Raw genomic sequence first — 25,177 nt, forward strand, 5'->3', positions numbered from 1 at the left:
ATAGGAATGAGGTAGACCACCAAAACCCATAGAATTTTGTAAAGAGCCCTGACTAAAACGGAAACAGCTCTATTAAAAATATCAGCCACAAAAAATCTTCCCTGGCATTTCCACTTAGAATCACAGAGCATCCTTATCAGCCTTATATCCTGGGGTTATTGCTTCCTTAAAGACATTTTTGCTTATAGTTTCACCAGGGAGCTGCATAAAGTGGGAAGCACAGAGTTTCCTAAAGCCACTATATCCACTACTTCTTGCACTAAAAAAAGACTCTTCTGCAGAATATTCACTTTTTTTTTCATAAGGTCTTCATATATTGATAAAGATTTCCTCTTTAACTGTGAGAAAGTTTGACCCTATTGCCTCAAAAGTAAACATTCTTGAAAATTCAGAAGTGAACCAGGAACCTCCAAAAACTAAAAATAGAATTACCAAATGATCCAGCAATCCCACTCCTGTATATATATCCAGACAAAGCTATAATTTGAAAACATACATCTACCCCTATTTTCATAGCAGTACTGTTCACAATAGCCAAGACATGGAAACAACCTAAATGTCCATTGACAGATGAATGGATAAAGAAAATGTGGTATATATACACAATGGAATACAACTCAGCTATAAAAAAGAATGAAGTAATGCTATTTGCAGCAACATGGATGGACTTAGAGATTATCATATTAAGTGAAGTAAGTCAGACAAAGACAAATATATGATATCACTTATATGTGGTATCTAAAATATGACACAAATGAAACTGTCTATGAAACAGAAATGGACTCACAGATAGAACAGACTTGTGGTTGCCAAGGGGGAGGGTGGTCAGGGAGGGATGGATTGGGAGTTTGGGGTTAGCAGATGCAAACTAGTATATATAGAATGGATAAAAAACAAGGTCCTACTGTAGAGCACAGGGAACTATATTCAATATCCTGTGATAAACCACAATGGAAAAGAATATGAGAAAGGAAGTATATATATGTATAACTGAATCACTTTGCTGTACAGCAGAAATTAACACAGCATTGTAAATCAACTATACATCAATTTAAAAAAATAAGTTACTTAATTAAAAAGTAAAAAAAAAAAATAAAAAAGTGAACTAGGAGGATTTCGATGTTTACTGACATCCTTATTGACCAGTTACACGTGTGCTAATTGGCACTAAAGAGACACACATAGCAGAACAGACAGTATCCGGGGTCAGCCTGTATATGGAGAATAGGAATACAAACACTGATTGTAAGAGCCCAATCCTCTGTCGCCATAGCCCCTTGTCATGGACGTGGGCCTTAGGACCCACCTTGTCCTGACAGACTCTCAGGTTTGAAGCTCAGTTGAGATGGCTGTTCTGGGTGGGCAGCGGTTGGTGCTGCTTTGGTTTCAGCTTCTTTCACCAGATCCGTCAGGAAAGGGCTATCAGTGCTCTCTGTGGGACTGGGGATGAGAGCTGAGGGAAAGATGCTGAGGGTGACCACCTCTTTAGAAGAAGGTGGTTCAGTGGACAGCTCTTCCATTGGAAACAGTGGTGGGACCAAACCTTCTCCTGGGTGGAGGATGACTTTATCACTGGTCTTTGAGATAGTGTCATAGATGGATTCCTCAAAGAGGATGTCATCATCCAACACAGACCCTGTGGGAAGTAACTCACCAGGTAGACTCTGTCCTGCTCTGTCCACTGTCTCCAGCATGGGTTGACCAAGAGGAAGGTCTGGACTCAGAGTAGCAACCTGAAGAAGGAATTTAGGACAGATGTTGACAAGGGACATTTCTCTGTATATGAGAAGGGTTATACTCTGTATTTTTTCTTTTCATTTAAATTTAAGCAAATCATTTCATAGTTGACTTGAATCTATTGTGGATTCTGTTGTAGGTTCTGATACAGAAACATGTCGTGAAAGGAAAACATGCATTGATACAGTAGTAAAATACGATCTCGTGGCTGAGTCTGCCTGTATAGGGTTAACTGATACCCAAAATACTTTGCAACGTGTGTCAATCATATTCGAACTTATGAATCTTTTTATTTAAAAAGGGAATAAAGCTTAGCACTTCCATTTATGAACACCATAGTGACAACTTTTGGCATAAATTAAATGAACATAGCTTTAAATGAAATACAAAAGTTATTACTGAATTCATTATTTTTTACTTCCTAAGTTATTAATTTATCCTTAAAACCCCCCATAAAACATATAGATAAGACCTTAAGACTTAAGGACAAACTTATAAAGTATCTTTATGTTATATTTATTTCAGAAAGTCAAATAATATATTCTGCTTTAAGTATTTTTTCAGTTCACGAACATGTATTTGTTTTATCAAAAAATGGCAATTCCTGACTCTAATTGAAACAGAGCTCTAACTATGTTGAAGGAAACTTTGAATTTAAGGATATTTGAAATGCAAGTTGTATTATATTTTATTAATACAGATAGTGGAAGTGGGTAAGCAAGTACTGCCTGTAAAAACCAGAAAAGAATTTTCTTTCTTTCTTTCTTGAGTGTAGTTGCTTTACAATGTTGTGTTAGTTTCAGGTGTACAGCAAAGTGAATCAGTTCTACATATACATATATTCATTCTTTTTTAGATTCAGAAAAGAATTATATTTAGCATTGCAGAGGGGATCTTGCTCTGTTCAGTCCTTAAGCTGACTTTTTCTGATGGAAGATTTCGAGGCTTTGTTCCTATTTGAAGAACAGAAGAACAACAAACTCACCTTTGTGATGTCAGCAAGGAGAGTGGGCAGCACCGATTGGGTGTCAGGATCAAGACCTGGCAAAGACCCAACAATTTCTGTGGGTGAAAAATCACAAGGTTTGAGTGTTTCTTTTTCTTTTTTTCTTTTGTGGTTGGAGCAGTAAAACAGTGAAGGTTGGGAAATGTGGCGATAATCGGTTCTTAAGGAGTGGTACAACAAATCATCAAGAAATCAGCATCAGATGCACTAGTGGTCATTGATCTGAGTGATCTGTTGAAGGATGCATGCAAGGGGTGCATCTTGCTAGTCTATGGGACATGAACAGTTATTAAGGTGGATTTTTAGGGTGTTTAGTTTTGTTGTACACATTTGGACCAAGCAGGCCAACTGATTGGCTAGGCCTGTGGGGACAAAAATATAACTAAGTTGACAAAGAAAGAAATGGCTAAAATAAATACTGGAACCAAGGACCGAATGTGAGTCCTTGCGAGTCCTACTTCCACCCTGAAGCCCAATTCTCAGATTATCCCAAAGGGTTCAACCAAGAGACCAACCCAGAGTACCAGATGCTCTCAGAGATGAGTCTGAAGTTTTCACTGAACTTTCCTTGTCTAGAAATTCAAAAGTGAACCAAGAGGATTTTAATGTTTACTGACAACTTTAGTGACACACCCTACATCTCATCCCGAGGGATCTTTGTAAAGTTTTCCAGAGTTGAGTTTGACTCTCTAAACTACAGAAACAGAACTGACAGAGAATGCCAGTTTCAAGCCATGTCACATTAAAATGGCATTTCTAGTGCCCATCTATTATGCCAAGAGTACTGGGTGAAGAGTTCCAGGCTCCTGGGTCCCTCCAGGGCCCCCTCTGAGGACCCTGATTACCTGTTGATTTCTTTAGATCCATGCTCTTCTCTCCCCACTACTCCCTGCCATGGGAGGTTGACTTATATGGACCATGTCAGTGGTTCCTTGCTCCCTGTCTTTGGGATGGCTTAGATCATTAGGCAGCCCTTCAGGCCTGGAGGTAGTAGTGGGGCCTTGGTGCTTCTAGCCCCGGGGAACTGTCCTAGTCCTCTGGGCATTAGGGAAACCTTTATAAATAGTCCCTTTATGAAACTCTTTTCAAATTATCCTAGTTCAAATGTGCCACCTGGAACCTGATCCATTTACTAGATGAGGGTATCTGGGCTGTGCCAGATGAGGGAACAGAACTCTCCTCGAGTTCTTCTCTCCACCTGGGTTCCACTGGGTGACTGTGATCGAGCTGGGCTGAGTTGAGCCTCTTGGCTTCCCTAGAGCTATTTTTGGTGTGAAGTGGTCATGAAAGGCTCATTGAATGAGACCCGGGGGGCAGTGAGGAAAGACAGAAATGATAACCATCCGTGATTGGCCTGTCACCAAAATGACTGACTCTACAGGACCCAAGTTAAAATGACAGTGACCAGGAGACAGTCACACCTCCTCATCTCTCTGTCAGGATGAGGATAAACTCAGAACTATGAAATCACCCACTGACCATCAGTGAACTGAATTGACCCCATATCCAAGGACTGGTCTTCCTCCAGTGCTTTGCTGATCAGCTTTCTGAGGTCTGAAGCTGTGGGGTAGATTTCCATTTGCTTGTCTTCCTCCATCGTTCCATGAAGGTTTCCTTCACTTTCAATTTTGTTGGAATCAAAAGACAGGAGGTCCCCTGCAGGGCTTTTTGCTTCTGCCTTGTCTCTCTGAAAGATGGCTGTAAGTTGCATCTCTGTAGAGCTTGACCTGTAGATCGCAGAGGACACATCACATCCAAAGCCACTGTTACATGCCTTATAAAGAGAATCACTATGTTGCTACAAAGCTTCAGGACAGCTTCAACCTCTTTCCTGACGGACTTTTAATGAATATCACACACTTGAAACTAATTTCAGTGTTTGTCAGAAATTTAAAAGGTAGAAAAAGAATTGACATATATTTCAGCTCTGAAATAGAATGTATAATGGGACTGAAATCCAGCTTGAAGAGAGACTATTAACTGGATCAAGTGACCATACATTTTCACTTCAGGTCTTTGTGAAAAAGTTAATTGTCAAGAGCTGCTGGTATTGATCCGTGTTTTCGTGGTCTTATAAGTGCCAATCAGCAAGAAGGATGAATTGTCTTTTTTCTTTTCCTACAAGTAGCCTCTTGTAGGATATAGCAGGGGGACAACAATATGTACGTGTTTTAGCCAAGTCAAAGCTTCAGTTCTCAAGGCTATTTCTTTTCTACTTTTTTGAAGAAGGATTTTTTAATTAAAAAATACAACACTATATTAAACATAATCTCTTCTTCCCTCAAGTTGCTTTTAAAATAACATCTTGGAAGATGTGAGAAAAGAGAAAGGGAAGTAGTTCATGATTAACTGTATTTGTTATATTTATTGAATCAGCGCCTTTACTCATGTAAACATGAAATAGGATCCTCTCTAGCTCTGTCCTCTAGGACCAGGTTTTACCTCTTAGTTTGTGCCATAAATCCACACAGAGGGATACAAACATGTTTTAAAGGCCACAGGAACCGATAATGTGTATTCTCGGCAGTTCTTCGGGTCACATGATCAATCAGAGTCTACGGTTGGTTATTTCCCCAATTACAGGAGCCAAGCTAGATACAGTGTGCCCTTTCCCCATTCACACTGACCTGGGAACCAAGTGGCAAATTAGTTCCTCTGCTTTATTACAGACTTAGGCGGCTTGCATGCACAAGTGTGCGTCCAGGCCGACAACTTCCCATCACAAATGACATTTAAGAAATTGTTGAAGCATACTTGCATCACAGATAGGTGTTTTTATGTTTTTCTTTTGAAAAGCTTTTGAGTTGTATAGAACACACTTTCGCTGATCAGGTAGGTCACTGTTTACCTGCTTCTCCACATAGTGATTTTGATTTGAGGGTTCTTTTCTACTACTGAGCAATTGATCAAATACTTCCATTTAAATAAGACACCAATAAAAAGACACTGGCTTATCCCAGACTTTATACGTAAAAATAATCTGCAGGAGTTTAGCACAGAAACGTGTGTGTGTGGGGGGGAAATGTACTATATTTCAAAACATTAAAAAAAAAGTTCAAATTACCCATCTCTTTCTTTCTTTGGTCTTCATGTCATCATACACAACGGGAACATGCAAGGGAGAAAGAATTTTCATGAAATTTATTGAGACATTTGATGAATCAATCACATACAAAAAAAAGTTTCATTGTCTCCCATGTTGGTTCAGAGCCATCAGACTTTGGATAGAAGTTTTGGGAACCATATGGATCTCAGGAAGTAAACATTATTCTATGATGTTTCTTACTAGGATTTGAGCCTTAGTTCAAAGATTTTAGGTACTTAAACTCTTTGATTTCCTTATATTCCTTTTACAGAGGCTTCAAATATATCCTATACATCTTAGGTTTTCAGTGGGGTGCTGGTGCCAGGAAGTTGTTTTAAAAAGTATTTTATAAATGGATTTCTCATCCCCTTAGTTTATTCCTGAAGGTAATTTATCTGAGACCAGACGCTGGAACTGGAGTTTTGCTGACTGTTTTTTGAATTGCTTTAATCAGTAAGCCTTGAGGGGATGGAGCAATTCACCACGCAACAGGCTGCAGGAAAAGCAAACCCCTGTTTACCGAGTGGATGGTCTGTTGCAGGCAGTTCACATGCTTCTTCATTTAATCTTTTCAACAACACGATCACCATTTTATAGATAAGGGAAGATGCAGAGAGAGGGAAAGCTGTCAGTGGAAAAGTAGCAGAGCCGAGATTCCAACCCTGGCCTGGAAGACCATAGCCTGGGCTCGTTTTGCCACGCCACCACCTGTTTGTGCCAGAAAAAAAGGCCATTTGGTCACCAGACTGGCGACAACATTTTGGACTTCTCTGGGCACATAACGTGAATTTAGTTTAGAAGCTCATCTGTCTTCACTGTAGACTAGTTTGCATTATCGAGAGTTAAATGCAAATGGAATTATATCATACTCCTTTTTGGGGGCATCTTTCACTCCACATGATTATTCTGAGATGAATCTATGTTGTTGTGTATTCCAGTAGTTCATTCTTTTCCTGAGTAGCAGTCTGTGGTAAGAATATAGCACAATTTGTTTATCTGTGACTCTGCTGATGGCTATTCGGGTTGTTTCCAGTTCTTGGCTAAGACAAATGAAGCTGCTGTGGATAGCTGTGTACACGTTTGTGAAGGAATATACCCTCCACCTAGATTGAATGATTGTTAATAGTTTCTCATAGTTGCTTTAAGAGATAAAGCAATATTTAAAGTGGAACCTTTAATGTTCCTCCTTATAACCGTGTTAATAATAGATGTTCTAACTTCTTCCCAGTTGTGTTACAGGAATCAAATGAGGTCACTGATATAAAAGTATTTGTTTAATTGTAGATCAGGTTTTATAAGAGTGAGCTCATAGAAAGAGGGTACCTTGAGACTCCTGGGAGTTTAGGTCTTCTGTGGGAAGATCTGGCTCCATGAGAAAGCAATTTCCTTCATAACAAGTTTACTTTACAATATTCTGAGCATTGTTTTTCAGGATTAAAAGTTTGCCACACTCATCAGCATATTATTTATTGTATTCGGGGGTCAAAATGTTTTCTGGGAGACTAAGTCTACGTAACATAATGGAAATCACTGGGAAAATGCGATCAAATATACTTCATAAGCATCCTTGACAGAAAGAAGGATAAACTCTTACAGAGAAAAACACACGGGAAAGATGCAGTTTCAGAGGATCTAATAACTTTAAAATATTTACCTTGCAAAATCTCATCCCCTAACATTTTGGTTTTCTTCTGAAACAGATTTTTTAAATTATTATTAGTTTTTCATTTATTTGAAGAGAGGAGATAATGAGCATTTGAACATTCACCGAGAGAACTGTTCCTATCCTTTCCTTCAGGTTTAAATTAAAAATGTATGCTTTAACTGCAGTGGTCTATCCAGGAGACCTTGCATCTATGCGGAGTATTCTCCTATCACCTTTTATTTCTCTCTAATCCATCTGATTTCACATGGAGTACCGTGGAGCAGCATCTTGAAATAAAGAAAAATGAGTCTGCTTTGGTAAATGTTAAGGGTTTCATCTGTTGTTACTTTCATGGTTCAACATGTCCCTCCTCTGAAATTACACAAATCAGAGGGCCTGATAGCTTCAAGAGAAATAAATGGGTGGAGCCCCCCACCTACACAACTGTTCTTTGTGATTATGTGGGACCCACCCTGTGGACCTTCTTGCTTTAAGACAACAGATGGTGACAGGCCAGGAGGAACTTGGAGAGAGGCCTGTCCTCCCGTTTTACAAATCCCCCTCAGTGCAAGGGATCTCATTCTGCTCACACCAGGGCTGATATATGCCCTGTGGCACAGTTAAAAAAATACCACATTATGATCCCCCTTGTAGATGTTTTGAATAGTGAGAACTTAAAAGAAAGAGGCAAAAGTCTTGCCAAAACTCCTGAACCCACACTGGAATATTGAGATGCTACTGGATATAGGCCTGCTTATGGGAAAGCTGTGGGAACATGATGGAACCCTGCTTTAGCGTGGCACTATTTTATTTCATGTCTTCTATTTAAATATTCAATTTTATAAATTTTGCATGGTAATACATTACTATGGACCAGACATCAGAACGGTATAAAAGTACGGTCAGGCATCAAAGTGATAAAACAGGTATTAATAGTTCCATCCCCATCCCTGTCTACCCAATTCTCTTACCCCTATAGGTACCACTTTTGATTAGTTTCCCCTGTCTCCCTAGGGTCAACTTGATTTGCTTAAACAATGACGGTACTTAGCACTGGATAGGACAGGCAATTGACATCAAGGTAACTAATTGCTACTTTTCTGGATCTGTCTCTGCTGAGGGATTTTCCTAAGAGGTTTGGTAAATGACATTGTCCTTGCCTGTTTCTGAACCCGGAGGAAGGAAGGAGGTCGGCTCCTGTGTTACTCCTTAAAAATCACCTAGAGTCATGTTCTAATTAGACAACTCCTTCATCCGAAATGTATTCAGATTTCAGGATTTGGCGGAGCTAAACAATTGGGGTAAAAGTGACCTTAAAATCCTCATGACATTGCTTTTAAAAGGGGATAGCGAGAAAGAAAGTTAAAAATTGAGAAGAGTCCGATTCTCTTACCTAAATCCTGACACATGGATTTCTTTGAATCCTGGAAGTTTCTTAAATACCTTTTGCATCTGCAGAGAGAAAGAAATTTATGAAATACTCTTTGGTTCTACTGGGTCAGATCTTATCTAACTGAGAAAGCCTAAACACTTTTGATGAGTTAGGGGGAAAAAGTGAACATGGAAAATTGAAGTAACGATTGAGGCCAAACTTTTTGTTCTCATTTATTTCTAAAACCCAGAGGAAAGTGTTTTGCTATTTATTTAAAAGCTGTAATTGGGTAGTTCTGACCTGCTTTACTGGTTACTTTACATAAAATATGAAATAATTTTAAGGTGGTATTTGGAAGAAACTTTTTTGGCTACAGTATTTTTATTTATACACACAGAGTAATGATCATATTTTCTGAATTGAATTATATGATTTGGAAAACATCGGTAATGTTAAAGGGATTATTAAAGTCAAACTGGTTGCTGTACCTAATTAAAATGGTAGAAGCATACATCAAACTGATCAAGCAAACATACATCAAATGGTAGAAGCTAGTATTCAAACTAGTGAATACAACAAACAAGAAGCAGACTCACAGATAGAACAAACTAGCGGTTACCAGTGGGGAGAGGGAAGGGGGAGGGGCAATGCAGGGGTAAGGGGTTAAGTACAAACTATTAGGTATAAAATAAGCTACAAGGATCCATTGTACAACATAGGGAATATAGCCAATATTTTATAATACTATAAAGAGTAAAACCTTTAAAAATTGTGAATCACTGTATTGTACACCTGTAACATACCATATCGTACACCAACCATCTTTCAATTGAAAAAAAAAAGAATGAGTAAAAAAAATGGTAGAAGCAAACTCTGATCTTATTAGTTTTGCTCTTTATGTGGACTTTACACTTGCTTGATTTCATATTGCTCATGACGTGTGTGATCAGAACAGTTTACAACTGCAGTACTCAGTGGCTCCCAGATCCACGGCAGCCTGGCTTCTGCCTCTGGGTTCCCCCAACAAGGATGGTCCTCTCCAAACCCAGGGGCACTTTCCGCTCCTTTTCCACAGAGTGCCTGCTTTTCTCAGGTTCTTCTTCCATCTCTCTGGCCACTTTCTCAGTCTCCTTCACTCCATCCTATTTCTGACTTCACCCTCTCCCTCAGCTGGAAGGCTTCTGCAGGTCTGCATTCTCAGCCCCTCACTGCACACACACTCCCATGTGTGCAGGAAGCTCTGCTGTGGGTTCTGTGCTGGGCTCTCAGGACACATCACCATGGAAATGGGCTCTGCCCCACCCAGTTCACTCGTGGGAGGCAGGGAGGCAAGAGAGACCATGAGGAAGTGATAGCAGTTAGTAGTAAAGCACTGAAGGGAGGGCCCACCCTGTCCCCCTTTCCCTGCACCCACTCCCCTCTGCCTCTCGTTGGGGGGTCTTCCACAATCACCTGAGATGCAGCTTGGAGTTCTTCACATGGAAATCCCAACTTTGCCACCAACTAAATATGCCCAAACCAGAGTGAATCTCTTCCTTCCAGATCTGCCTTTCCTCCCAGGCTCCCTGTCTCCGTCAGGGTCACGAACACCCATGGTCTTCTATCCAGAGAGTCCAGCAACCCTACACGCCTTCCCTCTGTGCTCCTGCTGTCCAGTCACCAATGCCTGCTAGTCTGAATTCCACATGACTTTTGTTTCTACCACGTTCTTCATATTCCCATGGCAGGCACACCCTCCCTGGCTCCCCTCTGACACTGCTGAATGGTTTTCTGGATGTGTGTAGGGGGAGGGAAAGGAAATGGGTTCTGGGGGTGTGCTGGGGCGGGTGAAGGAAGATGTCCCCTTGACTACACTTTCTTCCCAAGTTAATCATTCCCTATCTGTTGCCCTTCACTAAAAATCCTGTGATGGGCTGCAGTGCCTAATGAATAAGGTCCAATTCTTTAGAATGATATTTAAGACCCTCCACAATCTGCCCCTCCAAGTACATTTCCATTTGCACTTCCTGCCATCCTGACCCCTTCAGCCAATATCATGTCCTCTGGTCACACTAGACTAACTCCTGTGTCTCCCCAAATATGACACGTACTTCCTCCAGGCTTCTGTGACCTTTTTTTCCCTTTAGCCCCAAATGCAACTTCTCCTACCTTCTGCTCATTGACTGCCTCCCCCACGCCATCATTCAAAGACAGCTCAAGCATCTTCTCTATTGAAAAGCATTTGTAGCTCCCCCAAGTCAGGCTCCATTATTTCTTCTCCCTACTGTTCTAGAACTTATTGCCATACGTCCTGTAAAACAGTCCATGAGGGGGCATGCTGTCTCTTCATTGAGATTATGCTTCCTGGGCTCAGGGATTGTGTCCTATTTATTCATCTTTATCTCCTTTCCTCCCAGTCTGTAGCAGATCGTCATCCGTGTAGTAGGGACTCAGCAAACTTTGCTTAATCGAGTTGAGAGCATCTTTTCTTTCTCTAAACTCATCAATATGCCACTGCATTGTCACTGTATCTAAAATTACTGCTGAGTCTACATTATCTATGCCAAGGACTAGAGCAGTGACGCACAGATAATCCCCAAATCACTTAACATTGGGTTTTGGAGTGCATCGTGGATTTTTTTTTTTCCCAGCAGACTGATTTACCACCTAAATTATATTTTATTGTACCAGTATTAGAAGTGGTTTTGCTCCCTGAGAGTGTAACAACTGTAGTGATAAAGGTAGCTCAGCTTTTGTGTGACGAGGAGATGGCTGTATACACCTGAGTTTAAATGTCGGTTCTGCCGGGTTTTCCTGGTGGCGCAGTGGTTGGGGGTCCGCCTGCCGATTCAGGGGACGCAGGTTCGTGCCCCGGTCCGGGAAGATCGCACATGCCGCGGAGCGGCTGGGCCCGTGAGCCATGGCCGCTGAGCCTGCGCGTCCGGAGCCTGTGCTCTGCAACGGGAGAGGCCGCAACAGTGAGAGGCCCGCGTACCGCAAAAAAAAAAAAAAATCGGTTCTGCTACTTTCTAGCTGCAGGACCTTGAGTTTATTGCGTAATCTCTCTGAAGCTTGGTCTTCTCACCCAAAATGGGATAACAATACGTGTATTGTAAGGTCGTCATAAGGAATAACTAGTAAGTGCCTGACACGGTGAGCAGAGAGCTGGTAATATTGTTTTATTTATTTCCTTAGTCTTTGCCACCTCTACTGGATTCCCAGCTCCTTAAAGCTCGATTTACTTTTACTTCCTCAGTGGGCACATGGCATGGAGGCTGGCAAGGCAGAGCAAGCCTTCAGTCAGTTTTTTTTTTTTTTTTTGCGGTACGCGGGCCTCTCACTGTTGTGGCCTCTCTCGTTGTGACCTCTCCCGTTGCGGAGCACAGGCTCCGGACGCGCAGGCTCAGCGGCCATGGCTCACGGGCCCAGCCGCTCCGCGGCATGTGGGATCCTCCCGGACCGGGACACGAACTCGTGTCCCCTGCATCGGCAGGCGGACCCTCAACCACTGCGCCACCAGGGGAGCCCCAGTCAGTTGTTTTTGACAGACTTCAGGGGGAATGACAGGATGAAGGTCCTCACAGAGGTCAAGGGCAGGGGGCCTGGGTAACAAGTTTCCGTGCCTCCACTCCCACCTCACGGTGGGCTTAATAGAGGTGAGAGAGGAGGCCAGTTTCCGCAGAACTGATCTTTATTACGGGGGCAGGTGGGAAAGCTCAGTGGAGGCCTTGTGACAAATGGCTTTGGGGCCACAAGGCATTTGTGCCCCCAAATGCCATTCCAGTGACAGCACCTGGCGTGGACTGTTTTAAGTGTAAGCTGCAGGTTCTGGAGCTCAAGGTTCAGACCCTTGACTTGTCCATCTATCTGGTCCAGGACACCAGTGATGCCGTTACACATCTGAAAAGAACCCATCACACACAGAACTGCTTCCGGAGAAGCCCCGGCTGCGACGTGTGCAGCAGGGAGCCTCGCGGGGAGAGCAGCCCCTAAGCCCCGGCTCCAGCGGACGGGATTGATTGCTGGTCCCGTGTCCTCTCTGTGAACCTGGCTGTGACTGATTAAGAATCAGCTTTGATTAGGAGGGTGCAGAAGGCGTCTAAGGAGGTGATGACAAAGGCCTTCAGTTAATTCTGCTAACTTATCTTCCGGTAGACCTTCTGATCATGGAGCGGCTAACCACTAAATTGCCAATTAAGTGCCCAGTTAACCTTATTAATAATGTGAAATGCACAGAGGCCTTCCTGATTCTGCTGGAATGTCTGTTAAAAAAAGGCAGCCGTGTTGAGTTCTCCTGGATGTTTGCACAGCAGAAAGCATTCGGACAACAACTAAGCATTCCTTTTGAGATTTGTATTAAATTGGTCATTAACTTTATTGTGGAAATTAAATTACTGCAAAGCACTGGCCATTAATTCCTGATTAGGCCTGAATGGCTGAGCTAACGCGAGTGTTGGGCTGTGGTGAGGCTGGCTGGTTATCTCAAGGCAGCTGCTGGGTGGTCGGACTGCTCAGGTGCCTGGAAGGGGAACAGGTGTGCTGAGAAGAGGGGCTCCAGTGACCATGTAAATGGAACCAGCAAGACTGATGTGATGGTCTCTGGAACAAAATCCAGCAAGACATGCTCTTCTTTGGTTGATAAATTTTTCAGAGGCTAGAAGAGGCATGTTCATTTGCTGAGCCAAAAATCCTTTCCCCATGCCTATTTATTTGGGAAAAATAGAAAGTATAGCCTAGTGGTTAAGAGCAGGAGTTCTGGTGCCAGGCTGCCTGGGTCTGAATCTGGGCTCTACTAGTTAATAGGTGTGACATTGTTGGGTGTATTAATCTCCCTGCACCTCAGTATCTTCACTTGTCAAAAGGAGAAATGATTTTACTTTAAGTATAGAATCCCATAAAAAATCCCGTTAATATATATAAAACGTTAAGAACAGTGCTACTATTTCGATACAGAGCATTTTAGACTTGGAAAGGCACTTCGAGGTCATCTTTAGTTTCTAAATGAGGAATCAAGGTCAGGGAAGTGACCCCCAAATTCTCATGGCTAATTCTTGGGCAGAAACAAGACTAAAACTCAGATTTTAAAAAGTTACGATTTCTTTGCATTATTTTACATCAGGTTGTTTTAGGTGCTTGGAAAATTAACAACAGGTCAGTGAAGACAGTCTATGGTCAATGATCCAATTTTAAGATATTCTGACTCGCCTAAGGATTTGTTGAAAAGAATATTTCAAAGAACAAATAGAAAAGTTAACAGACAATTCTTTATTGTCTGTTATTGTCTGTTATTGTCTTTATTGTCTAATTCATTCTATCTACTAATCCACGTCTAAGTACTTCTCTGTTCATAAATATCCCACGCTGATGCTTTCTCTTTGAAGTTCATAGAAAAGGTTCTTTACATTTTATTGACTGAATACTGATGCGGGGAGAGAGGTTGGAGGTTGAGAACGTTTTTGTTATTCATCTCCTCTCCAGCTAAGAGGAGGAAAGCATTGAATTTTCCAAGTATGAGAACTAGATGCCTGTTTTTCCCTGGCCACGCTAAGATGCTTGGGCACCCAGGCTGTTCATAAATGTAGCTCATGGTTACATAATCTCACGGATGCTTCTAATTTCAATTGCATTTCTACAAACAGTTACTGAGTAGTTAACTGCATCCCAAGCTCTGCATTAGGAGGTAAGCAGCAGAAATGAAAGAAGCAGTTCCTGCCCTCAAGGGGAAGCTCATGCCCTCATGGCAGTGAGTGTGGCCGGAGAGCAGAGAGGAGTGGAGACAATGAAAGCCATAGACTTGTAAACAAACAATCTCAAGACAAGGTGACAAGTGCTGTGACAATGGTGGGCACCGGGTGTTAGCCCAGAGGAGAGGCACTGAACCCAGGATGCGTAGAGAGAACATTTCATGACGAAGTTTGTAAAATGCAACTCAGGGAAGGGCATTCCAGACAGAGAAGGCAGCACATGTAAAGACTAAAGGTAGGAAAAGATTTGCAAGCAGTTCGCATTTCTGGGAAGTAGAGTGTAAAGAGGGGGACAGTAAAGAGCTGGTGTAAAGACGAGGCTGGAAAGGAAGGCAGGAGTCTTATCATGGCATAGAAATGCCAAGTTCAGCATGACAGTTTGGATTTACCCTGCAGGGAATGAAGAGCTTTTTAAATTAACCAGGAACAAGCAGCTGCGATGATGGTCAGAGATGGAAGAGCCATCTTGGGATAGTGTCTTGATTTAGTGACGGATGATGTGGACCATATAAGTTCTTCCACTTATCACCCATGAAGAATGCCATGCCTTTTAAAAACAACCAGTGCTGGAGAGGGTGTGGAGAGAAGGGAGCCCTTGTGCACTGTTGGCGGGGATGTAAATGGTGCAGCTACTATCGAAACAGTGCAGAGAGTCTTCAAAAAATTAAAAATAGAACTATCATATCATCCAGCAATTCCACTTCATTCCAGTTCTGGGGGTTTATCTGAAGAAAATGAAAACACTAATTTGAAAAGATTCACGGTCATTGCAGCATTATTTACAATAACCAGGATATGGAGACAACCTGAGTGTCCACCAATGGATGAACTGCTAAAGAAGGTGGAATACATCACACACAATGCAACATTATTCAGCCATAAAAAGAATGAAATCTTGCCATTTCCGACAACATGGATGGATCTCGAGGGCATTATGCTAGGTGAAATAAGTTAGAGAGAGAAAGACAAATACTGAATGATCTCACATATACGTGGAACCTAAAAACAAACCCAAAACCCCCGAAACCAAGCTCATAGATACAAAACATAGACTGGTGACTGTCAGAGGTAGAGATGGGTGGAAGGTAGGAGAAATGGGTGAAGGGGGTCAAAAGGTAAAAATAAAAAAAATAAATAAAAATAAAAAAATGAAAAGAACGCCTGGTCACAGGAAGATGAGTCAAGAGGATTTCTGTGCTGTTGACTCCCAGATCTGAGTCCTGCCTTGGGCTCTGGTTGTGTGAGGTGGGTTCACTCACCTGAAGCTGAGACTTGGCTGCAACCTCCTGGTAATACGGGGACTGCGAGTCGGTGAGCTCTTCCTTGAACTTCTGCTTTGCCAGAGAGATGCTTAGCTCCACCTTCTGCTCTAGCGCATGCTCAGCAGCATCAGTGAATTCTACTTCCCTCTCCTGGGTTAGAGTTAAAAAAAAAAAGAAGGGATTCTGTTAACATAAATCACAAGCAAATGGTTCCATTGTATAATATATGTTGATACTGTCTCAGGAAGTGGGTTATGAAGCCTTAAGTGCTTCTAGAATAAAAGTCCTATTAACTAGCAGTGGCCTCTGCATTTCACGGAGTATCAAAGCTCCGATGAGTTAATTATGTAGAATCCTTGAGAACTCCATCATTTTGTGACTGTGTGCTCTTCATGAAAGCATTTACACACACACACACACTTGTTTACCTTTTACCAATATCCTTTGGTTCATTTAAAAAAACATCTCCTCTACCATCTAGGGTAGAAACCTTTGCCTTCTCTGAACCTTTGCACTAGCAAATTACATCTGAATTGCTCACTTGGTACCTCTGATACACTCACATAGAAGACATAGATACACTCACATAGATACACTCACATAGAAGTTTTTTTTTAATATGGTAATCTTGTCACCCCATATAAAATCTCCTTGAATCCAGTGTGATTCCCACACTTCATTGAGTCCCTCAAAGCAAAAAACGTGAGACCATTTCTGCACAAAACTCTCAGTGAATATCCACGACAAGGCGGGTCACATCCTCAGCAACCTGTCCTAGCCTATTATTTTGTCTATACATCGGCCGTCTTCAGTCATAGCACATAGGCTATTTTGTTGCCCTTATTTGCACTATAAATTCCTTGAAGGACCGGACTGAGTCTTGTTTATCTTAGTATCTTTAGTGCATGGCCCAATGTTTGCTGAATGAAAGAATAAATATAGATGTAGGTGGTGAAAAGGATGTTAACGGGAGGATATGATGAATGTGAAATAAAATATTCAGGGGATATTTACAGGAGAAGGAGGGACCTATATCAGACTTTGAAGGAGACGGGGCACAGGTAATGTGAGAAAAGAGAGAAGGCAGACTGGAGTTGTCTTAGAAATTTTGCAGTGAATATGTTTCTCAATAATTTTTTGCAACAACAGTTTTCACTGTTGAGGAAACAGTATTTTTGAGAAAGACAAAACGTTTAGATTCTTTGTTCATAGCAACAGTTCCATCAAGTCTACAGTCATCCAGCCTAAAGCCCAGAGAGAATGGCCAGCAGGGTTCTCATCTCTGAATTTCCATGTAGAGGTGGTGAGACTGAACTTCCTGCCTTCACCTTCTGGCTTTGATCTGTGCCTTGGAAGGAGGGTCACAGGAAGAGGAAAGGGCCAGAGAAGCCTCACAGACGACAGGGAATGGTAGACCTGTGGCAGTGACGGCATAAGGATAAGATCCAGCTTCTGATTTGGGGTCCCTTCCTTACATGACTGCCCTCTTCTGTGTCTGCTGCCTGACTTGTGCTGCTACAATTCTATCACTGGAGCAAAGGGAGCGGTGTTTGTCTGCTTCTGCACTGAGGGTCTGCGCTCAAAGCTTTTGGAGAGGTTAAGCATGTCTCCCTTTTGATTAGGAGATACAAACTACCATGTATCAAATAAATAAACAACAAGGACCTATTCTACAGCACGGGGAATATAGCCATTATTTTGTCATAACTTTAAATGGAGTATAAAACCATTGAACCACTTTGCTGTACACCTGAAACTAATAAAATATTGTAAGTCAACTCTACTTCAATTAAGAAGTCCCCCTTTAGTGATAACCAACATTCAATTCCCTAACAATCCTGCGTGCCCTTTCACTCAGAGTGGTGGCCAGTGTTGCTTTTTGCCAGAAAACACTGTTTTCATTCTTCCCCAGCTTGACATGCAGGATTTCGGTCATTTGGTTATTTATTTGGTCTATTCGTGCTGGACATGACTGGGAAGAAGACCTCTACCCTTGCTGTCAGTGTGTGATTACACTTCAGTGGAGAAAGGACTTCATTGATGGGTTGACTGATGTATTCATTCATTCATTCATTCACCCATCATTTATTCACTCTAACGCTTGGTGAGCACCTGCTGTACATAAGGTTCTGTTAGGCATTGAGGGAAGAAGGGCCCCTGCCCTCCTGGAGTTAATAATTAAGTTGCAACTTCTCTCACTTTATCCTAGTTTCCAATCTATATTTTTTTTTTCCTTTCAGTCCCTCCCTTGGAGGAAGTGAGAACAGTGAATAGAAGGAAATCACTGACTCTTACTTGGGGTGATAAAAATGCAGCACTAATAACAGTGAATGGCCAGTCCATCCCTTGTCTTTCCCTGTTTTACTAATGAAACTAAACAGACATCTGAAGGGCTAGATTGAGAACTTCTTACTATTGTAGGCATCTTGGTGTCCGGGAGGGTGTTGTTGACGATTTCGTTGAGGAGTGTGTCATCAGGAGGGAGAGGCAGGGACCCGGGTGAGACACTGGCAATGTCTGTGGAAATTTAAAAAAGTACAGGCACGAAAATGAGACTGGAGGAGTTTAAATTAGAATGAGGTCACCATGTCACATGCTTTTCCTGTCACTCTGGAAATTACAGATGTTAGGTGCATTCTGAACTCATTTCCTCTTAAGATCACACAAATATGTTCTTCAGCAAAATATAACTCATACTCGAGATCCCACTTAAATTCCTCATTGTTCCTTTCCAGAACGCAAGTTTGGAGCTCCCCTAGATGTGTTACAGTTAAATGGCTTTGCCTAATGAGATCTGGTTACTTTTTCTTTTTGCGACTAGGTAAAGGACACATGAATACATTATCTTGAATTTGTTTGTTGGAAAATATTGATGATTGCCTCCAAGTTGTAGGATAATGGGTGATTCGGTTTTGTTTTTATTCTTTTCTGTATTTTCCAAGGCGTATGCTATGAATTTAAATCATTGTGTAAGGTTAGTAATACAAGTTAGTTTTGAGAAAGTGCATTATAAACTGTGTCGACTTCAATTAACCATTGCTTTTCAAATAACATGCTTTCATGATGGTTTGAATTAAGGTTCAGTAGCAGATGAAACGAGGAGTTTTAAGCTTACCTGTTGAAAACTCAGGGGTTTCACCGGGCTCTCCTAATGTCTCCGTTGTGTGTATTTCATCTTTTCTATTACCGCAATAGGAAACAAAAAAGAGTTGGTGAAAAGGAGTTTGATGACAATAGAGGAAATGCATTTAAATTTGCTTATACCGAATAGACCTAAAAATTAGAGAGAAAGTATATTTTAAAACTAGGTTTACTTATATTTTCATTACCTAAGTAATCTTCTAATATCTTTTCTTTGAAGAAAAATTCAAACAACCCGAAAACAATTATGTTTGACTCCAGGGTTTTTCATAAGCATCTTGGCTTTTTGCCATTCTGGGGAGTATTTTCATAGTAGGCAAAGATGGTTCTGGGGGTTCAATGTTTTATAGTCCCCATTGTGCTTCAACTGTGTCCTTGACATCAAAGATAATTGATCACATGATCTATGACTGAAATATTCTTGCTAAAATCTCAGACCCTCAAACCTGTAAATTCAGAGAGTCATTAAGTTTATCTGATAAAGTAACTCTTGTGGTTACGATAATGAGAGAGAGAGATTTCTGGATAATGAAGGTGTCTTGAATCCCTATTCCGGACATAATCATTGTCTGCAATGGAGTTGTGGGTAGGTTTGCAGTGCCAGGGAGTGTCACCCAACGTCATGGTTATAGAGTTGTCTGCATATCACATTAGCCCATTCTAGCAAGCTTTATTTAGGAAGGAGTAGCAGTAGTGATAGCTATTGAAGCTCCCTGAAAGATTTCTTACTATAAGCTATTAGGTCTCAAAGTAGTGTGTCTGGGCTTGTACAATATAGTCATGGTTGACTGTTTGATCTAAATAGTGGCTCACGCTGATGGAAGACCAGAGGGAATGGCTAGGTCCTCTGTTGTTGTAGGGGACTAGGGAGCTTGAAAGGACAGCAGGATTTCGGTGGGTGGGGTGGAGAAGACAGGTTCTTCAGGCAGAGGGGAAGGCTGTGGTCAGAGCCCAGGATGAGCAGGGTGCGGTCTGGATGTGGTGGGGAAGTGTCATGGTGGCAGTGTTGGGATCCTGGCTCATGGAGGGCAAAGTTGGAAAGGTCAGGGGGTGAAGCCCTTGATGAATCAGTTTGGCCTCTGCCTCAGTGGAGGTCCTGAGAGGGAACAAATGGCTCACTCAGAGTTGGGTAATTTGAGCAAAGTCTAATAAAGGCCTTACTTACTAATTCATGGGAAGAGTATACGAGCAACCACAAGGGCGAGTGCAGAACCCGTGGGTGATAACAGCGAGGTACTAAAAGCTCCCCTCTCCAGGAGGGGTGAGGTGATGCAGCAGTTACCACCCATCAGAGACAGAGAAGGCTCTGTGGAAAGAGAGGGCTGCCTGACAGGAGCTGAGCTGCTGCTGAAAGAGGTCCGTAGCCCTGGAAGACTTTGCAGGTTGGGGGCGTGGGGAGGTGATAAATTCGCTCACCTCACTCTGCTCCTCCCTCTGATTTCCTGATCCACACTGGCTGGTCCTTCCCAGAAGCCAGAGGCCAAGGGAGGCCAGTGAGTCAGTCTCTCCCGCTCAACCCTCTGCACACAGAGCAAGTGGAGAAGGGTGGCAGTGGATATTCAGAAGGGCGAGGGGAAGATGCGGGAGTATTTTTGAAAAGCCTTTGAACAAGGCTCAGTGTAAAAAAAGGAATATCTCAGATGTATGAACCCAGGAGCAGTTATGCAAGTTAAGGAGGGTAAGAGGTTAGAGGCGAGGATTTGACGTTTTGCACAGTGTAAATTAATAAGGTCCTGGGCCAGGTGGTGACAAAGGGAACAGAAACCAAGGAACAAATGTGAAAAGCATTATAAAGAATTGTAATTCATACAGCCCAATTGTGGCTCTCTCTGCAGTATTATTATCTTCAGATTTAGATTCCTAACTGTTATGAGTGTAATTTGTGAGTTTAGAGTTTGGCAACAGCGTCTCTCTTCTTTAATCATTTTTATCGGATGTACTTTGCTTTTTCTTTGCATTTTGATTTTCTGATTTGATATTCGGTTCTTGTAGAAGACACAGCTCAGTGCTTCAGTTTAGTTTGAGAAATACTAACACTTTACAGAATACCAAATGAGAGTTCAAAATTCAGGTTGCTCTCTGATTGCATTCAACACGTTCCTGATGTAAGTAATATTTTTCATCAGTTCTAAAAATTAAACTATTTTAATTGCTCTGTATCTAATAAGTAAAAAACATGTTAGATAATTATCAGAGTATTGCATTCATTTTATCTGCAAATATAGTGCAAACATCTATCTCAATCTATAAGGTCTACATTTCCCTTTTATATGCTCATTTATCTTCAGCAAAATATATGCATAAAGGGTCTGTCAGAATAACCTACTCTGATCTCAGTAGCTGAAATAATATAAAGGCACAATAGCTCAGTCTCACTCCTCGTGTGATCTTTCAAAAGTCAAGAGCATGCTGCACTGTGTTTTGGGTACTCACCTCTCAAGGAAGTTTCTCTCTTTTATCCTCTGTAGGAAGATAAAAAGTAATTTTATCAAGAGACAATGCCAACTGAAGAGCCAGTCTATTTTCATTCCCTTTTCCCTTTAACTCCACTTCAATCAGCCTGTAAAATGTTATTTTGCAGGAATAAAATTCCTGTCGGCCTTCTCAGATCCCTCCAAGCATTTCTTCAGCCAACCCTTACGCTGGGGGAACCATTTCAAAAGGGGCAGGGTCTGGAGGCCTGGGAGCTATTTGGACCGGGTTCCCAACACTCTGTGTTTAAACTCACCTGCTGAAGAAGATCCAGGTGTTCCTGGGAGTTGCTGAAATTTCTCCCGATGTCAAAGAGGCAGAAAGTCTCCTCCTGGCAGATGCTGACCCAGTCCTGGTATTCCCCTGGGTCAGGGACGCGATCCAGGAAGATCCGATACGCTTCCCACACTGCTTCCTGGCACACTGCAAGGCAGCGCCATGAGGAGTGAAAAGCGGCCGCATCCTGAGAAGATGCCCTTCTCCCAACCCAAGCCCAATCTTAAACATGGCAAGCTCTGTCATGGCTTATGCTGATACAATAGCCTATAGCCCATAGAGATGAATTCATTTAACAAATATTTATTGAGCCTTATATGCACCACGGAGAAAAATACAAGAAGGGAGATAGAAATACAGGTGTGTGTGTGTGTGTGTGTGTGTGTGTGTGTGTGTGTAAGACTGCTATTTATAATAGGGTGGTTGAGGAAGGCCTCATGATCAAGGTGACTTTTGAACAGTTTGGGAAGAGGCCCCAAGGCTGGAGAACGCTGGGCACATTGAAGAAACGGTAAAAAGGTCACTGTGGCCAGAGCAAGGCTGAGAGCTATAGAGGATGAACATGGAAGGATGTGGTGAGAGGCACAGAGATGGTGCAGGTCTTGCGGTCCAGACATCTTCAACTGGGGCACAGGTACCCCGCTGTATCTGCAGACTTTCCAAGGGGTAAACAGGCACACAGACATTTAAAGAGACTCAATTTCTTGATCTCAACTTCCTTAGCGTGCTTTCCTAAACTGGTTTGCCTAACAGCACATCTTTCTCTCCTCACTTTCCCTTTGGCCGTCATCCTTCCCCCATCTCCCCATCCATAGTCTTCCTGTGACGGCCCAGTGCCCCTAGGTTGCCACACAAAGGGTATTCGAAATAACTGTGTTTGAGATTAAGACAGGGAGTGAACTTAGTCAAGGGCAAACACAGTTTTTGCAAGTAGGGCAGTTTCTGGTGCTTTGCCTTCAACACCTTAGAAGTCCTAATGAAGTCGACAGCTGATACATCATTAAAAATAATGATGGCAGATCACGATGTGATTGTTAGCATAAAATGCCAGAGGAACTTAGGAATAAGGATGCTACTGTAACAAAACTCCATCTGTTCCCGTCTACTTATTTATGTAACACGTTTTCTCAGCATTTAAGTGAAACTAAGGAAAAGGATAGGGATAAAATGGATGTTAAATCCTGTCTAATGTTAGCAATACATAATAGGAATAATAAATAATGGCACATGAACTATAGAGGGACGGCACCAAAGCAACCCCATCTATCCAGAGGCAGAAGCTAGTGGAGCTTAAGCTATAGGCCCTTCATTTAAATTGGCCCCTTCCAAAACTTTGTTCCTAATTTTGTGTCTATAAACATTAGTTACCCCAAACCCATATCTGAGCTTATATCCATCAATAAAAAATTAAAAACTTTTGTCAAACTTATATCTACTTCCTTTAGTCAATTATATATTAAAAATAATTATAAATGCAACTGAATCCAGAAGAAATTTCTGGAAATAAGTCAAATAAGTTATTTACTTAGGAAATAAGTAAAAAATGTAATTTCAATGTACATACATTTTTGTTACTGAGAAATATTTTAGAGCAACCCATAACAGACTTTCAAGTATGACCTAAATTACATTAAGATAAGACTCTGCAGTGAGAGGTGGGATGGAAACGTGGGTGTGTGGAGGAAAAGGGACCACGTGACATTGCCTCCTGTTTGGAAGGGTTTGTTCATGCATTTGTAGAGTACTTGATGGTAAGTATTGAGTATCTATGACAGATTCCACTGTATATACGAGAATGCTTTAATTCCTATCTTATTTTCAATATCAATACTTATTTACAGCTCACCAAAAGTTACATCTTATCCAATTATTTAAGCTTATGATGAAAAACTTCAGATGTCAACAGAAAAGCTCTCAAGAGGGCACCTAATTTAAAAATTATTTTAGGGGATTAAGTTAGAAAAAGATAGAAGACTTTGGTCATAAGCAATTGTAATATGTTGATCTTTAACTCTGGAGGGATGAGGGGGAAAGGGGTGCTTTGGAGCAGAAGCTGACATCATCTGACTTTCTAAAGAAACCCTCTGACTGCCATGCAGAGAAAAGGGGTTATGGGTTATGGGGAGGAACAAAGTATGAGAAGCCCAGTCTGGAGACTCTTACTCTAGTGCTTTACCTTCCCTCACTCCCCACTTGGTCCACATCTGGATTTCTCTTAGCTTTCTGTTTTAAGAGGCAAAGAGAATTCCAGACCAACAGAAGCTCAGGTCATTTACTAGCAGCAACCTGACCACAGACCCGGGGTGGGGGGGGTTTGCAGCACCCAAAAGTGCCATTTGAGGTGTGTGTTGCCTGGGGTTTTTCCTACATCATCAAACAGCCTAGGCTGAGACATTAAGCAGAAAGGCTGAGGTTCTGTGGTCAGATCTCAAGCAACTGTGGGGATACTGGAGAGGCAAGGCTCTGGCTTTCTCCAAAATCCCTGTGGCAATCCTCCCCAATAGAGTCAGACAAAGACGGTGTAGAAAGGTAAACCCAGAGGTTAGAAAAATCCAACTTTTCAGAGGTTTTCAGACTCCTCCCAGCCCTGAGGTCCTTTGATGCCTCGACTTTCAAGGTTTTTATCTGAGGCTCCCTTAGCAAGGATGGATGACTCTGCCCGTGAGTCATGGGCTGGTGCTTCTGTTCTCTTGATCACAGAAGGGTTCTGTGCCTCCTGATTTGTGCTGAGCTTCCAGGATGCCAGAAAAATGCCATCGGAGGAGTCACCAAAATCCTGCCCCTCAAAAATCGTCTAAAGAAAAGATACTGGTTCCTGTTTCATCCCGACATTTTGATCACTGTAGACGACAGTGCCCCAGGGAAATAATTCTTCAAGGAACTCCAGGCATTTGTGCTTCAGGGAGAACGTTCTCTCAGAGCCTTTGGGGAAAGTAGGTTTTAATAGGGACGAGGGCTTTCTGTGTCCCTGAGGTGGGAGAAAGGGCCGCAGGTGGGGGAACGGGATTACCTGGGCATCTTATCAATATGAGAATATGCAGATTATGAAGTAGGTCTGGTGAGCCACCTGGACATCTGCGTTTCTTACAAGCTCCCAGGTGACGTGATGCTGCCGGTCTGTGGACAGCAGTTTGAGTAGCAAAAACTAGGATTCCCTTCACTTTTAACTTTCTCCGAGTCACACATTAACGTGAAAGAAAGATCTAGCTTTTAATATTGGGGTTGGGAGAAAGAGAGAGTGGAGAGAGATAGAGGAAGGGAGGGAGGGAGAGAGAGGGAGAGACATGGGGAGGGGTGAAATCACAAAGGACTCACAGAGGACTTTGAAGGGAGGCAGTCACAGAGGAGAGAGTTTGCGTGGTGGGAGCAGAGGTTCTGCCTGGGAAAGTACCAGAAACGACCTTGACCCTTGTGTCTGTGCTTTCTGAGGAAATCTTTGCGATTCTATCAGGAAGCTC

The 25,177-nt window shown here is 42.1% G+C and overlaps 1 protein-coding gene across 2 annotated transcripts in view; it reads right to left on the minus strand.

Moving 5' to 3' along the window:
• Positions 1–25,177, minus strand: part of IMPG1 (interphotoreceptor matrix proteoglycan 1) — a 94,893-nt gene that overhangs the window by 49,980 nt on the left and 19,736 nt on the right. For both annotated transcript variants that reach the window (XM_019929190.3, XM_019929189.3), the window contains 10 exons: positions 21,700–21,866; positions 21,405–21,433; positions 18,946–19,010; positions 18,244–18,347; positions 15,828–15,980; positions 8,867–8,925; positions 5,808–5,828; positions 4,223–4,470; positions 2,723–2,799; positions 1,651–1,733 (listed from right to left, as the gene is read on the minus strand). In XM_019929190.3, coding sequence (XP_019784749.2) covers positions 1,651–1,733; positions 2,723–2,799; positions 4,223–4,470; positions 5,808–5,828; positions 8,867–8,925; positions 15,828–15,980; positions 18,244–18,347; positions 18,946–19,010; positions 21,405–21,433; positions 21,700–21,866 — 1,006 coding nt within the window. The remainder of the gene's footprint in view (positions 1–1,650; positions 1,734–2,722; positions 2,800–4,222; positions 4,471–5,807; positions 5,829–8,866; positions 8,926–15,827; positions 15,981–18,243; positions 18,348–18,945; positions 19,011–21,404; positions 21,434–21,699; positions 21,867–25,177) is intronic.

Source organism: Tursiops truncatus, chromosome 12 (assembly GCF_011762595.2).
Source record: "Tursiops truncatus isolate mTurTru1 chromosome 12, mTurTru1.mat.Y, whole genome shotgun sequence".
In the NCBI taxonomy this organism is placed as follows: domain Eukaryota; kingdom Metazoa; phylum Chordata; class Mammalia; order Artiodactyla; family Delphinidae; genus Tursiops; species Tursiops truncatus.